We start from the raw sequence: 14953 nt of genomic DNA on the forward strand, positions 1-14953 counted from the left end.
TTTTTGACTGATTTGTTCACTCTACAGTTTTAGAGTGATTTGTTATTTGCTTTGGTGTCTCTTGCTCTAGTGTTTCAGTGCTGCTGGGTTTAGGTCAGACTGCAGAATCAGGAAGGCAGGGCTAAACTTGATACATCCATCTTTTCATTGGTCTGATGACAGCCTTTGCTCCACCCCAAAAATGACTATGTATTACTACCTTAGAATTGAGGGAGGCTGCTTACGGTATGTCAAACTCAGCCCACTAGCTCTGATAAGATTACAGTCACAAGCCACATATTTTTTTCACTTATTCACTTCCTACAGCCCTCCTCTCTATTTGCTTCTTTCTCTCAGCCCCCTCCTGCTGTTTGTCCCTGAATGTATCATTTCATGAAAGAACGAGGGTGACAATGAAGCAAAGCAAAGGGGAAGGCTGCAAGGGTGTTGTATAATATTAAAAAAAATCAGTTGAAGAGGGAGGGAAAGAGAGTAGGAGGGAGATGAGAGGGGAGAAGGACATTTTTTGAGCACAGGCAACTGGCTGCTGAGACTACACCGCAAGAGAGAGAGAGCAAAAGGGGGAAAAAGAGAGCGAGACGAGGAGACAGCGCAGACAGCTAGACACAAGATGGCTACAGTCTCTTCTGATTTTAATGCTGGTAAGTAACACTAAACTTTAATTTCAATTCATCTCACTAGTATGGCAGACAGTCGTTTACTTTCAAATACCAACTACATACACAGCTGACTCACTTCCCTTCTGCATTACGTGCGCTTCCTGTGTCTCGAAGGCTTTCTAATGCACACTAAAAAGTCTTGGCTGCATCTAGATCCGTTTGCCATCATACAAAAGCAGATTCCAACAAAAATGTCATTCATTCTGTTCATGAATCAGCATTAGAATGAGCTCATATGAATAGCGATTAGGTTTGATGCAGCATTGCTGAAACTCTTACCATCTGCTGGACTGTACCAAAGCTAACAGAGACAGGACATAAATGAATGAACTCTTGCAGAGGATATGATAGCAGAGAATGGACATGAACCTTTCTTACCCATTAGATATAAATGTTATTTACCATTCTAAGACTGGTCATGTACATGTAGTTCAAGACTGGATGTATGTGCAAAGGATGTTGTAAATGCTCCAGGGATGCTCAGGGTGTTGTGGATGTACACAGCATGGATTGAACTGCAAGCAGTTTCAATCACTCACTATATCATTTTATTTTTAATCTCTATTTCTCAAAAGCAGATGGCTCTTCTCCATCCATCCGGCGTCTCCTGTTGCTGGGTTTTCATGGCTCTGGTAAGACCTCAACACTAAATACCATCTTGAGCCAGGAAAAAAACCCTACTGACAATTCCCAAACACACCAACAACACTGGGTAGACATACTAAACTGGCAACTACTGATTGTTGACACCCCTGGATGGAAGCTAGAAACCGAAGATCCAACTGATGAGATGGACACGGAGAATCAACAGTCTATCATTGATCAATGTTCGCCTGGTCCTCATGCCCTGCTGCTGGTGGTTCCCATTGGAGTCCCGTTTACCGAACACCACTGGCAAGGTCTCTGGGCCCGAGTTAGGGCACTGGGAGCGGGGATATGGAGGCACACAATGGTTTTGTTCACCTGTGCCGACCAGTTGCCACAGGACATGGGTGTCGAGGAATTTATTGTGGAAGGTGGAGCAGCGCTACAGAGGCTGGTGGAAAGGTGTGGTTGTAGGTACTATGCCTTGGATAACACCTGCTCAGACAAAAGTGCTCAGGTTGCAGAGCTTTTGCAGAAAGTGGAGGAGATGGTGCAGGAGAATCAGGGCTGGTTCTTTGAAATGGTGCGGCCAAGCCTTGGATTTGGGGATGAAGGGAATGACAATGAAAGAGAAGAAGATAGAGGCACAGAAGTGGAGAGAACAGCAGCAATGTTTAGATCTCCACCAAGAGGTGAGTTATTGTCTATTTCATTCTCTTTTTTCCTTTGGTTTGGTGATAGCATTGCAGAATGTCCCCATAAGCCTTCTACATGATGCATGATTTTAGCAATCAGTGTGCAAACCACACTTTGCAACATGGATTTAATAAACTTGGGTACGACATGCATGTAGGCTTTACGATGATGACACCTACTGACTAGTATGCTATGACGAATGTTACTAAAGAAAAATAAAACCTCATCAGCATGCAATAGTGGAACAAAAAGAGCATTATGAATCACACTTTGGTAGTTTGAGTTTTAATGTGTGCTGAAAAAAAGTGAAAGTGGCTAAAGAGGAAGAGATAAGAGCTTGAGGTAAGCAGTTTTATGTTTTTATGCCATGTCGCGTTGATTTCATGTCGCATTTATATTGGCTGGTCAGTAAACGTGGGTTGTAGCAGCAAACACGTGCGATGATCATGCTGAATTTCTGACATTGTCAGAAAACGGCTATCTTTAGTCACAAGACAGTGAAAACAGCCGCCTTTGAGCCTGCCTTTGAGCCTGTCTCACTGACTAACGATTAGGATCTACGATCACAGAAATTGCTTTGATTGTTTTGCAATGCCAATCTTTCAGAAAAATTGCGCAGTGTGTCTGGGGCTTTAGACCAGACTCCTCAAATTTTGCCCTGGAGGGCCAATGCGCTACAGAGTTGCGCTCGAACCCTGATCAAACTTACCTACCTGTTCACACCATGAAAGATAACTATAAAGATATTAATGTTCACACCTGTAGACGATATCGTCTGTTTATTTCTACACACGCACTCGTCTGCTGCTTTAAATTCTCCAGCTTGCTATAGGGCCATTAGACTATGAAAAGTGCTTTAAGATCATGTGAAGATTTCCCACCTTTTCTTTTTCAACAGAGTTACGAGTGCTGTTAGTAGGCTGGCGTGGAGCAGGTAAAAGCTCTGCAGGTAATATACTACTGGGCTGTCGTGTGTTTGAATCAGGACGCCCCACTGAGGTGTCTGTCCGCCATCAAGCTTTGGTGGCTGGTCGGCGCCTCACGGTTGTCGACACACCAGGTTGGGATTGGTTCTCCGTCCAGCGCACACCAAGCAACATACGAAAAGAAATCAAACTGGGGGCAGGGCTACTCCATCCTGGTCCACACGCGCTCTTATTGGTCATCCCCGTTGTCTCCACCCTCACTCCCAAAAAGAGACAGGCCCTTAAGAGCCACTTGGAAATGTTTGGCGAGGAGGCGTGTCAGCACACACTGGTGTTGTTTTCATGTGGCGACTGGCTGTATGGCACATCAATTGAGGATCACATCCAGAGAGATGGAGGCGAGCTGCTGAAACTGATGCAGCATTGCTGGAACTGTTACCACGTGCTGGATTGTACCAAAGCCAGCCAGGACAGGTCACAGGTAACTGAACTCTTGCAGAAAATAGAAGAGATGGTAGCAGAAAATGGACAGAAACCTTTCTTACCGGTCAAATGTAAGTGCTTTAGATTCCACACCTGAATAGTAATGTCTTGCACATCACCTGTCATATTCACTTGTTCATGTGAATATTTTTTCATATTTATTTTTTGAATATTTAAACTTATAATTGCATCTTTGTTCTACAGTGAACCAAGAATTAGATGAGGAGGAAACGAGTGGAAGATGCATTCTGCAGTGAAGGCGATATAAAGTGCAAATAATAGAGGAGTGTAAAAGTTATTGACCTTTTTGATCCCAAAACAAACTTGGGAAAGTTTTAATCCAATCAGTGGCGTGCACAAGTAGAGCTGAAGCCCCTGCCCCTTTAATCACCGAAGTTAAAGTGCCCTTTCAGTCCGGTCTATGTGCCCGTGATTTCTACTGAGGCGGACAACGGGGGACAAGCCCCCCCCCCCCCCCAATATCATACAAACAGAAGTCCATTCTAGATTTCTGGGTCCTTATTCGTCACTGGACATTCACCTTTGCTATCTGCACATTGCACTTATTGATATATTTTTTGTTAAACTTATTTCCTTGTAATGCTGTGAGCTATCAATAACAGTAATAACTGAGACCACAAATAACAGTAATTGTCAGTACTCAAGTATTGATGATGATTATTGTCTAGTGTTATGTAAAATGCATGGTGGCACCAAACAGAAGAAATGATTCCATCCATTTCCTCATGGTATGGCAGAACACTTTAAGCCCAGCATTGTAAAGTATTTATATAACCTGGTAGCTTTCCATGCACATTTAAAGTGTCAAATAATATTTAGTAAAACTGCATTTTACAAATTTAGTGATTATAGCTACTTATACGTACATGTAGTTTGAATGTACTATATTATCATAAAGTCTAGTATGAGCACCTGAAATAGAGCTGGATTCTTGAGTATACAACTTGTGCAATTGAGCACCTTATGAACATTCAGGGTTTCTTTGTTGTGAATTTGATGTGATTGGTAACTAATGAGGAGGATGTATCATATTTACGACCGTGATGTCAGTATTGTATTCTACCTAGACACATTAACGATGTGTTTTGAGCATTCAGGGCATAGCTATTGCTATTGCGTAATAAAAATTATCATGTCTGAACATTTTTGGCACAGTACATTGTGCTTAGGAAAACATTTCAGCCTCAAAAGTGACATTAAACTGGTTTGACTCAAGACATTATGACTTCAAGTTTAGCTCTTGTATGCTTTTCACGTCATATTTTCATATTAATAAAGAATAATTTTACAGTATAATTGTCATACCAAGTTGCATTTTTGTCAAATACATCGATCAGTCTGAAATTTCCCCGTTTGTGAAAACCAAAACAAAACCCCACATCCATTTTCTGAAAGCACTAGACACAGTTGTCCTTGGTCATAAATACTAATTTGCCATTAGTATAGTTGAATTTGCTTTGGACTAAATAGATTTAAATACAATCAATTATTTTTGATTTTCCTTCAAAATCCTTAAACATCCAAATTTGATGACCTACCTAGATGTAGTGAATAGTTGTCAAAAACAATTTTATGAATTACTAAAGCTAATATCTGCTCCAGATTTATTGTGAAAGCACACATGAAATACACACAAGTATCTTTTTAAAGGTTTATTATTCAAATAACATTCAAGTTAGTTAATAAGTGGAGAAAGGCCCAAAGACAGTCAATACATAATCTAATACAGTGCACACCACCTGTATGAATAAAGACAAGGAAAGTTTAAATATTAAGCATTTATACAGCACAATTTCAATTAGGAAATGTCAATACAATCAACAATACAATGCTATCTATAATACGCTGCATACAATAAAAAAAAAAAAAAACACACGTAAAAGTATATCAGGCTTTACTGATAGATGACATGCTAAAAAATGAAGCGGTTTCTACTAAGCCAATGGGGAAGAATAAAATCAGTTATTAAACCCTTCAGATAATACTTTCGTTTAGGACCAACATCCATAGTATTCTGCACTTCAGGCTATGCCAAAACAGTCTATTTCTCTCAGCTTCAAGCCTCTTGTGTCCATTTCTTTCTACGACTTCATATTCCTGCTCTCTCTTGCCCTCTTGACTTCATCCATTAGCTCTTTTAGATACTGAATCTCTTTAGTGAGGGACTCTGCTTTATCCGCCAGCTCTTGATTCCTCTCCTCCAGAGCTGTACACTCTGACTGGAGGGATTCCTGCTCTGCACGCTTCTTCTGTCGGTAACGAGTCGCCGCAGTCTTGTTCTGCTCCATTTTCTTCAGCTTCTTCTTCTCGACTACAACCTTTGAGCCACTGGCTGACTTCACTCTTCCTGTAAGGGAAGGCGACTTCGATTGCTGATTTTGGGTGGGCTTAGAATCAGGTACATGGTATGGATTCACCCTGCCTGATCGGGACTGGGGAGAGGCTGGGGTTTGTGGGTCAGGGGAGGCTGGGCTTGGGGGATTCTCCACAACCAATTCAACTGGGTGGGCCGCTATCAAATTAGCCTCCTCTTTGGGAGCAAGTACAAGAACAATGCGGGTTGGGGAGAGGGACAGGACAATTTTGGGCACCCGCATCTCAACGGGGGTTGGACTCTGCACTTCAGCTATGTCCACCTCGCAACCAAGCTCAAGGGTGTCAGTTGGGGACTCAGGTGAAAGAATGGAAGGTGATGGGAGAGGGGAGGCCGGTTCAGACTTTATCTCGAGCTCGGCCTGGGGCTCGGGGACTACGGAGGAGGAATCCGACACTTCACAGGGTGTTGAGGGAATGAATGCAGTAGAAACTGGAGTACTCAAAGTGAATGCAAGGTTGGAAAGTTGATCAATTTCAGGGACAGACACTTGGGGACCGGGTGAAGGGGCATTGTTAAGAGCTACAGACTGGGACTCCAGGTCTATTTGTGACTCCAGAGAAGCAATGAATTCCTCAGGAGAACTGGGCGGATCCTCCGAATCATAGGAGTCAATCAAAGACTCCAGATCAAACTCACTCAGATCAATTCGCTCTGTCATCCAATCCATTTCACTGAATGAATGATCTGAAACAAAAAAAAAAAGAAACATTTTAAATGACTTATTGCTCAAACTATTAATGTGCTGAAACAACAGCACTGAAGAAATTTTTTGAGTAAACCGCTACACCTTACCATTACTGCTGTCTGCACCACCATTATCTAGGCACAGCTCATCTGAGGAGAACCAGGACAGGGACAGCGGATTGAGCCCAGCCTTCTCCCCCCTCTGAAGTGAGGGAGGAGTGCAGGGTGGGGAGAGAGAGGGAAGTGGAGAGGAAGAGAAAGATGAGAGGGGCGATTCAGTGCCTCTGAGAGTAAGAACCTCCTCATCTTTATCTAGAAAGGACCCCAGAGGGTCAGCCATCGGTGATGATGGGTCCCAAAGGAGGGCCTCCATATCGTCCGGGCCAAACCGTGAGCTCATCAAAGACATGGCTGTCTATTTCAAGTGGAATAAGGGAGTCTTCTACTGAGATTTCGAAAAATTTCGAGCTGTCAGGTACAGCAAAGGTCAGAGTTGCCACAAGGGACCTGCAAAAAAAAGATGAAGAAAAGTAGTTAATCTCTTACATAACAATAAATGCAGATTAAAATGATAAATGTAAAAATAAAAAAAAATCATAAATCAAAGGTAATGGAAGAAAAAAATAAAGCCTCATTAGCTATTCCTGACGCATAATGACATCATCTGCCCACGCCCTACACTTCTACCCATTTATGGGCATCTACCACGTGACGCTTCTATTACTCACAGTCAGCAGACTAGGTTCTATTTATAAATACTCAACTCCAATTTACCGGAGGAGAAACGCTCATTGGTTTTAATACGAGATTTCAATTAAACGAAAAAGTTATTTTCGGTTAGACACTGCGATGTGCTTTTATTGCATGGACAAGGAAAAAGCCACCGCCATTTCAGGGCTGACCCGCTCCCTTCTCAGGAACGTGCGCCATTTTATAAACAGCACGCGGCGACAAATAAAAGTCAAATAAACTGTCTCAGCTCGTGTTAACTTGGGTACAACATTACCAGGCGTTAGAAAAGAACCCCCTATAGACAACACAGAGATTATGTTATATTTTAAAACAGAAATGACTACAAATCCGTCGATTGATGTTGTCGCTGCCGAACAGACATATGGCGCGCTAAGCTCGAGACAGCTGTCACGACATTATTCGCACGCCAAACATTACACTATAGCGATTAAAGTTAATAAATCCCCAATAAACATGCAAGGCACGTAAGAAATAGCCTAAACCACGCATGGTCATAATGTTAATAATTTTTTCCGCCTCGCCGGATGTCTAAACAGCATGACACTGTAAGACATAAACAATTAAAAGTATACTTACGCCATTTTTGAATAAATGTACTGAGCCAGTGCACTATGTTGATGCACTGAGGAGTTTGCGCGCTGTCTACAGGCTGCAGATCACACGGCCATTTCGGCGAAAAGCACAAGCGCTCAGGTGTCAAGTAAAAAAAAAAATCAGTTGGGACGAGAAGCGATCTGCAGCTGATGACGTCGAGGTCTTGTTGATATAGGGCCGCAGCGCCGCTCAGACATATCCTTCCGCCACAGCGCTTTGTTTTGTGTTACTGGGCGCAGACAGCATATAGACCCATCGTTTTTTTCATTAAAGTATCATTCATTATGAATATAAAATATAAATATTTCAACTTTTTTATATATTTTTCAATATATTTTGTGATTAGAAGTCTTTCTGATTATGTCAAAGGATGAAACAAATTATATTGATATTCGACACGATGTTGTAAACTAGAATAGAATAAGAGCCCGACTGGCAACAAATAGCTATCAACATTGAATTTGACTATAAGTCGATATATTGACAAACAAATGTGTCGTGAGCACAATATTATATCAAAACATACATGAAAGCAGACTGTGAGTCATTTTAGGGAAGGCTTTCCACAATCCCCGTATGTAGTGTCGGCTCTATCGTCCTCTGCTGGACAAAAAATACAGTAGATTTTCCTCAATTGTGTTTACGGGAATTATTATGGAGAGGAAAAAAAGAAAAAAAAGGACAAAGGAAAGCGCATAGCTCTTGCTGGTGAAAAGTAAATAAAGGAACGAAATAGGCTGTATTAAACCATAGAGAATATGAACAGTCGGTAAAAGCAGTTTGTTTACTCATAAGTTTAGTGATCTATTTCATTGGTCCATTGGAACTAAGAAAGATACACAATAAAAGATAGCGCCCATCCTGAATCCATTCATTTATTTTCTAGAGATATCTATTTAAAAACAACACAGTCTAATTTTGTACAAAATTCAGTTTAAAATCCCAGCCAAGCAAATAGGCAGTGTGCAAATATTTGACAATTTCTTTCAACATAACACAATAATTAAAAATGTAAAAGCCCCACCATGTTCAGATTATATTCTTATAAACCATGTATATACCATACCATATGACCATAAATATCATCCAAGATCAAAGCAACATTTATTTAAAACAGATATGTTGGTCTAGTTGGTAGTTGAAAGCTCTGTCACTGCTAATTTATTTTTTAAATAATGATAATAACAACAATAATTTAATATAATTACAATATATTAGAAATGTGGAATAAACTTTTCTATATGATCTTTTAATATAATAGCATATTATTGCTGTGATATTCCTATCGAATCAAAAGTGCTGTAGCTGCAATTGTAGTTTTCACCATATATATATATATATATATATATTAAATAAGAAATTAAAATGTAATTTATCCATTTAGCATACACTTTTATCCAAAGCAACTTACAGTGCATTCAGGCTATCAACTTTTACCTAACATGTGTTCCAGGGGAATCGAACCCCCAACCGATTGAGCTACAGGAACACACACACACATTTACATTATAAATATATATAAGAAAACAGGAAACTAGAATAATCAGAGCATTACTGATATCTTGTGTTGATGTATGATTGATTTGATTCTCTCACGGTAGATTTCTCTTGACTAAACATGTGCCAACTGTCAGCCTTTCATCAGACGACCACAATGCGGTCCTGCCGTGCGTATCTGTGGAGAAACCTGATCTTTGGGTTTGTGCCCGTCTTTGTTCCTAAACATTAGTATAGATCACTAATTCAGCGGTCCTTTTCCAGCTTCAGGCTCAACCTCAGGTGATTGTAAACTACAGAGGACATCAATGGAAGAGTGCTACATAGACCAAGGCCCTCTTGAGTGGCTTCTTGCACAGTGACCCTACCATGTTTACACAGAGACTCTATTTTCCACTTTTATTATTCTCATTAGTCGTTGTTTCTGCCTCAGGGAACAGCTCAGGGTTTTCTGCCAGCGTAGAGCGGATTCTCTTCTTCTCTTTAAACCGGCCCGAATGTGAGACTTTCACGTGTCGCCCCTTTGTCGCCGTTTTGTCCACGATGCGTTCCAAGCGGGCGTTAAACTGGCTGTCCGTAGCTGCGTCCGGTGTCCCGGCCGTCTCCCCGGCGTTGCTGCTGTGGTCTCCAGGGATTTCGTACAACACTTTGGGCTCTGATTTCTTCTTCCGCAGGAAGGTCAGTTTCCACCAGGCTGGTGCTGGTTCTGCGGTCGCCATTTAGAAGAAAACAGACTTTGATAGCTCTGCAAGGGAGACAGAATGACATGCATATACGTGAGAGTGTTATATTTGTGACTAAGCATCATAGGCCTAAATAGGAGAATGGATTATAAACGTATTGCTTTTTGTGTTCAATTCAAACATAAGTAATAGGAATGGTCATAATGTGTAAGAGGAGCCCTGAGGGTGTGAGCTAATGCTAATGTAAGATCGGTCTCACATTATAAGGGGCAGCTGCTAATGAATTTTTTAGTGCAATTCAATAAGCACCATATGGTGGAGGTATGCGACGTTTTCAGCTGTACAGCTTCAGTTACAGGCCTCAAATTTCACACATGCTATACTGCAGCTATATGCTATGAGGATGGAGATGCTAATTGTAGAACATGCTAATGTTAAACGATTTTATGTTTGGCATATTTAATTTCGTATGTATTGGTATACGAGTTAATAATACTGAATATACACACTATGGTTCAAATGTTTGGGGCAGTACATGCATTTATGCACACTTGAAAAATACAGTTAAAACCTTAATATTGTGTAATATTATCACATTTTATGCAAATCTGAAATTTAGTGCCACATAATTTGATTTGCTGCTCAAGCAGAATTTATTATAATTATTCTAATTAGGTTAAAACAATTGTGCTGATTAATATGTTTGTGGAAAAGCGATAAAAAAATTTCAGGATTCTTAATGAATATAAAATGTAAAAAACAGAATTTAGGTCAAATAGAAATTCTTTGTTACAATTTAAAAGCCTTTACTGTAATTTTTATTTAATGTAATGTGTCCTCAAATAAAAATATGAATTTCTTTTTTTTTTTTTTTTAAAGAGAGAAATCCTTCTGAATCCAAACTTTTGGATTATAATTTATGTACACAAAACTGTTTATAAATGTCACTATTTAATTTATAGGTCAGTTTAACTAAATTAATAATGTGGCAAAACATCAAATTGAGCTAAAAAGAGCATTCAAACTTTGAAATGCTAAAAAAAAAAAAAAAAGTCAATATTAATCTTTCTCTGAACACGGTCTCCATGCAGGCCACAAACTGAACACATTGATTATAACATCTGACCTCTTGGACTTCACATCTCAGGTCTGAATGTTGCAGTTTTAGGCTGCTTTGCTCACACTACAGATGCATTTTAAACGATTCATTCATTCATGTGATTTTACACGGTCCGTTCACATGTTAAGAGTCCAGAGAGCATTCACACACAAGCTAGAATGACTGCTTTGAAGTAAACCATCACAATAAAAGCAAGCACGCCTTCGATATAGCAGCACACATGGCGGAAATGTGCAAATTAAGCTCCGGATCATATTTCACACACACACAATGGCAGCAATAAAGCAAATACTCTGGGCTACTTTTTGATATCCTGGAAAACTTGTATTGCTTCACTGTCCATTACCACATCTCGAGCTGAATCAGCCAGCTGTGAAATGTGAAAATCAACTCCCACACTCAGATTCACACAAAACTGCTGTAGCGTGGTAACATCCATTCACTGGGAAAGGCTTGGCTCTGCTGCTTAGCAACAGAGTGGTCATTTTCATACAGTATGCTAATTTCTGTTGGCTCTCTCAGGGCTTTGACTCTTGCTCCTGCTTTTATGTTCACGAGAGCAAACAGAGATCAGGTGGTGACAGTCAGCTCCCTTTCAAGCTTACAGCCTTGTTTTTAACCGCTTTTAACCTTATAAAAAGAAGGCCTTTAATCCAGATGGTTTGAACAAGAATATTTCATTAGACTGAAACAAATGGTATAGGATTTGCTTTGAAATACATTTTAGCCAGAAATTGCTAATAAGTTTAAAAAATGATTAGTTTTGAAGTAGAATGACTGAAAACTTTGAAAATGTATTTTACAACATACTTCTATATTTTGAAAAGCTGTAAGTGCATACTGTAAAAGTATTTGGTTTCAATGTTAAAAATTAGATGTCAACATATACAGTCTTTAACATTTTGATTAATTTATTGCTTGCAACTGTAAATTAAATCGTAATTCATAATACAAACATCGATTTTGAAACGGTATATTTAAGCTTTACAATGGGAAATATCATGCAGGATTTAGATAAGGAAGGTTTCTCTTCGCATGCAAGGGGAACTTTTAAGCAAAAGTTTAAGCACTTCATGCTGTTATGCGTGCATGTGGTTTTCATACAAAGATCAAAATAATGATAAGGGCAAGGAAATCATTGTTCAGAAGGAAAGGCCAGTGCTTTCCGGGAGCATGTCAAGAGCCATCAGGAACTGTGTGCGCTGATTATTCAAGGATTTGATAAGACTGACAGATCATGATAATGTAGAGAAAACAATAGCTTAGATTTGTCAAACTTTTCCATTCATTACAGGCATTACAATAATAACGACACAGAGTACATTTAGTTTCAACAGAAGCTCCCACGAGAGGAATTTATTATTTTGGCGGTGGTTGGAAAAACACATCAGGTGTTAACTGGAGGTCCTCGGAGAGCTTCGCTCTGAGAACAGTCACACTGTGAGGGAGTCGTGGTACATCGTGAGTAAAAGTAGTGCAAAGGACAGGAATTGTGGAGATCGAAGAACTGCGGTAAAAATGTACTTGTGTTTGTGCTTACATGCCCAAAATGTGCCTAGTTCAGGTTTATTTTCATGTTGTTTGACACTGTTTTACACCGATTTCAAAAAGAGCGTAGGATTGGGATAGCATGAAAAGTAAAGAAAAGAAAAGAAAAGAAAAGAAAATAAAAGAAAAGAAAAGAAAAGAAAAGAAAAGAAAAGAAAAAAATTGGTCCCAAGTTTCCCCAGAGGAACATGTTACTGCTTGGAAGTTGCTCTTTTAAAGTTGGAGATCTTAAATATTTAAGAGTACTGGAAACTTTTGTATTCATATTGAATTCGGTGACTTTTGATTGCAGATTTTAGACTTTTAGAGTAGAGTTTGAGACGTTTCTGAGGAGATACATGTGAGTTTTTTTTAAGTTTTTTTTTGTCTAGTAGAAACAAAACTGAAAGGTCCTATTAATGGGAGAAGGGAACTTTGTGTGTGAATAAAAATACCCAAGCACATAGTAAACAAAATAAAGCATGCCGCAGAGGCACTAGACTCCATAATGTTCGCATTTAATTTCATAACGTTGCTCGTTTCTTCTTGTATTTGTACACTTGAATTAGACTAATATTCTACTAGGAATAAATCACTAATTTTGGACTGAGAGAAACATTTATCACAGTTATCTCTTATTTAAAGGGTTGTGATCTATGAGTTCAGGACTTTCTCGGCTGGATTATTCCCAATGCAATGATTCTGTCAGGATAAGTAAATTCAAAAGATGCTCATGGTGCCTGCTGAACTTGTACTGTTGACACAACTGAAAAAAATGTTTTGCATTTCAAAGTGTTCACTTGATTGAAATAATCCACACACACACACACACACACACATCTCAGGCTCCTCATTGTGCATGATTAGTCAGAGATAAAGGTTCACTGTTTGCTATGAATGTGTAATCAAATGCGTCTCTGTCCAAAGGTCATTAAAATGAACAGCTATCAATACACTTTTTCTCTAGAACTTACTACAAATTTCCATACGTTCCATTCGTTTCTTTCTTTAGAACTCAATTTTAATTTCCTTTGATCTGCATTTTGCACAGTAATTGTATCAGTCAAATATGAAACTAATTGCAACTAGATGATGTTCCAAGGAGTTTAAAGAGTTTTCCCGGCCATTGAATCCCAGTAATAAGCCTCTCTCACCTGTGCAGGTTAATATACGTCTGTTAAGGCAGTTGTTATCTGCGTCAGTATCCTTAGGTTCAGTTCTCTGTCCAGTTGAGTCCAGCAGTTGAGGCCCTCTAGGACCCCCTTTTTTAATTCGGATTTAAGGGAGTTGCTGTCTATCGCTTCTCTTCTGTCTCTCCTCCAGCTTGGCTGTCCTTCTCGTTCTCTCTGGGAGCCAGGTGTAGATTCACAGGTGCGTGACTCCTCCCTCCAGCAGCCACACATCAGCCCCTCCTCCCTCTGCTGTCTGAATAAACAGAGCAATGTGACATCCTTGTCATCATCACAGAACAATAGCTATATACACACTTGTGTGTAGAGGATTAATGACGGGATCAGCTTTTGATGTTACATTAGTTTGTGGTTAAGATGTTATAAAAGGGATGTTGGGAATGTAATCAGCAGAGATTGTTATAATATTTTTTTCGTTGATTATGTATGTTGATTTATTGAGTGAAATCCAGACATGAAACAACTCTCCAAACAGCAGTTAATACCTACGTTCAATACACAACGACGAACAAAGGAATACAAGAGGGCAAAGAAACCACATGACTAGACATGAACCATGACTTAACTCCAGAATAAAAGACATGAAAACATGAACATAAAACAAACCCCAAAACCAGGCGTGACATATTCCCATATGGTGAAGGGACGGAAGGACGGAGGGATGGAGGGCCAGGCCGTGAAGAGGAACAGGACCTGGATCATGTGATGGAACTTGGAACACTCGGCGAGACCACGTGCGCTTTACCACTGCATGGTACGCCACAGTACAGTTCACTTTTGGGGGGTTTTCCACTTGGTACAGTACCTGGTACTTTTTTCATTAGCCACTTTTCCACTGTCAGGCCAGTGCGGGCCAGTGCTTTAGTAGGACCGGCGGGGCTAATAGCCTCGAAACTGTAGCTCCGAGGCAAAAGGAGTGCTGCGTATCCACCGTCGGGCCACGAGGCTTATGGCAGATAAAATATGTTACTAAATAAATACACGATTCTGAAAAAGAAGCTAACATCTGATTTCTTCAAGTGGTTTCATTTACCATGTTTACTATGGTAATGTTAATGCCTAGCGTGCATAGTCTTTTAGATGCAGTATAAATATTTCTGCCTTGACATGGCTTCCGCAGTCTGATGGCAAAAACGGAGAGGCTCAGAAGTTTATTCC

At 39.9% G+C, this 14953-nt stretch overlaps 3 protein-coding genes across 4 annotated transcripts; 1 reads left to right on the top strand and 2 right to left on the bottom strand.

The window, feature by feature from the left end:
• The first annotated feature begins 237 nt into the window (after nucleotides 1-237).
• si:dkey-110g7.8 (GTPase IMAP family member 8) lies at nucleotides 238-4666 on the top strand. Of its 2 annotated transcripts, none has more exons than XM_052552741.1 (4): nucleotides 238-641; nucleotides 1238-1936; nucleotides 2839-3420; nucleotides 3554-4666. In XM_052552741.1, exons 1-4 carry the CDS (start codon nucleotides 611-613, stop codon nucleotides 3604-3606), a joined length of 1365 nt encoding a protein of 454 aa, XP_052408701.1. In that variant the 5' UTR covers nucleotides 238-610; the 3' UTR covers nucleotides 3607-4666. The 2 variants fall into 2 exon arrangements, with proteins under 2 accessions (XP_052408701.1, XP_052408700.1); XM_052552740.1 differs by having other exon boundaries at nucleotides 240-641; nucleotides 1235-1936.
• Nucleotides 4667-5007: 341 nt separating this feature from the next.
• Nucleotides 5008-7937, bottom strand: atf4b (activating transcription factor 4b). Its single transcript, XM_052552769.1, has 3 exons — nucleotides 7761-7937; nucleotides 6540-6938; nucleotides 5008-6431 (listed from the first exon to the last, which is right to left on the bottom strand). The coding sequence occupies exons 2-3, from the start codon at nucleotides 6838-6840 to the stop codon at nucleotides 5452-5454; spliced, it is 1281 nt and encodes a 426-aa protein (XP_052408729.1). The 5' UTR covers nucleotides 6841-6938; nucleotides 7761-7937; the 3' UTR covers nucleotides 5008-5451.
• Nucleotides 7938-8614: 677 nt separating this feature from the next.
• On the bottom strand, nucleotides 8615-13948 carry prr15la (proline rich 15 like a). Its single transcript, XM_052552758.1, has 2 exons — nucleotides 13760-13948; nucleotides 8615-10020 (listed from the first exon to the last, which is right to left on the bottom strand). The coding sequence occupies exon 2, from the start codon at nucleotides 9992-9994 to the stop codon at nucleotides 9662-9664; it is 333 nt and encodes a 110-aa protein (XP_052408718.1). The 5' UTR covers nucleotides 9995-10020; nucleotides 13760-13948; the 3' UTR covers nucleotides 8615-9661.
• Between the last annotated feature and the right edge of the window lie 1005 nt (nucleotides 13949-14953).

This window comes from Carassius gibelio, chromosome B3 (assembly GCF_023724105.1).
Source record: "Carassius gibelio isolate Cgi1373 ecotype wild population from Czech Republic chromosome B3, carGib1.2-hapl.c, whole genome shotgun sequence".
Lineage (NCBI taxonomy): Eukaryota > Metazoa > Chordata > Actinopteri > Cypriniformes > Cyprinidae > Carassius > Carassius gibelio.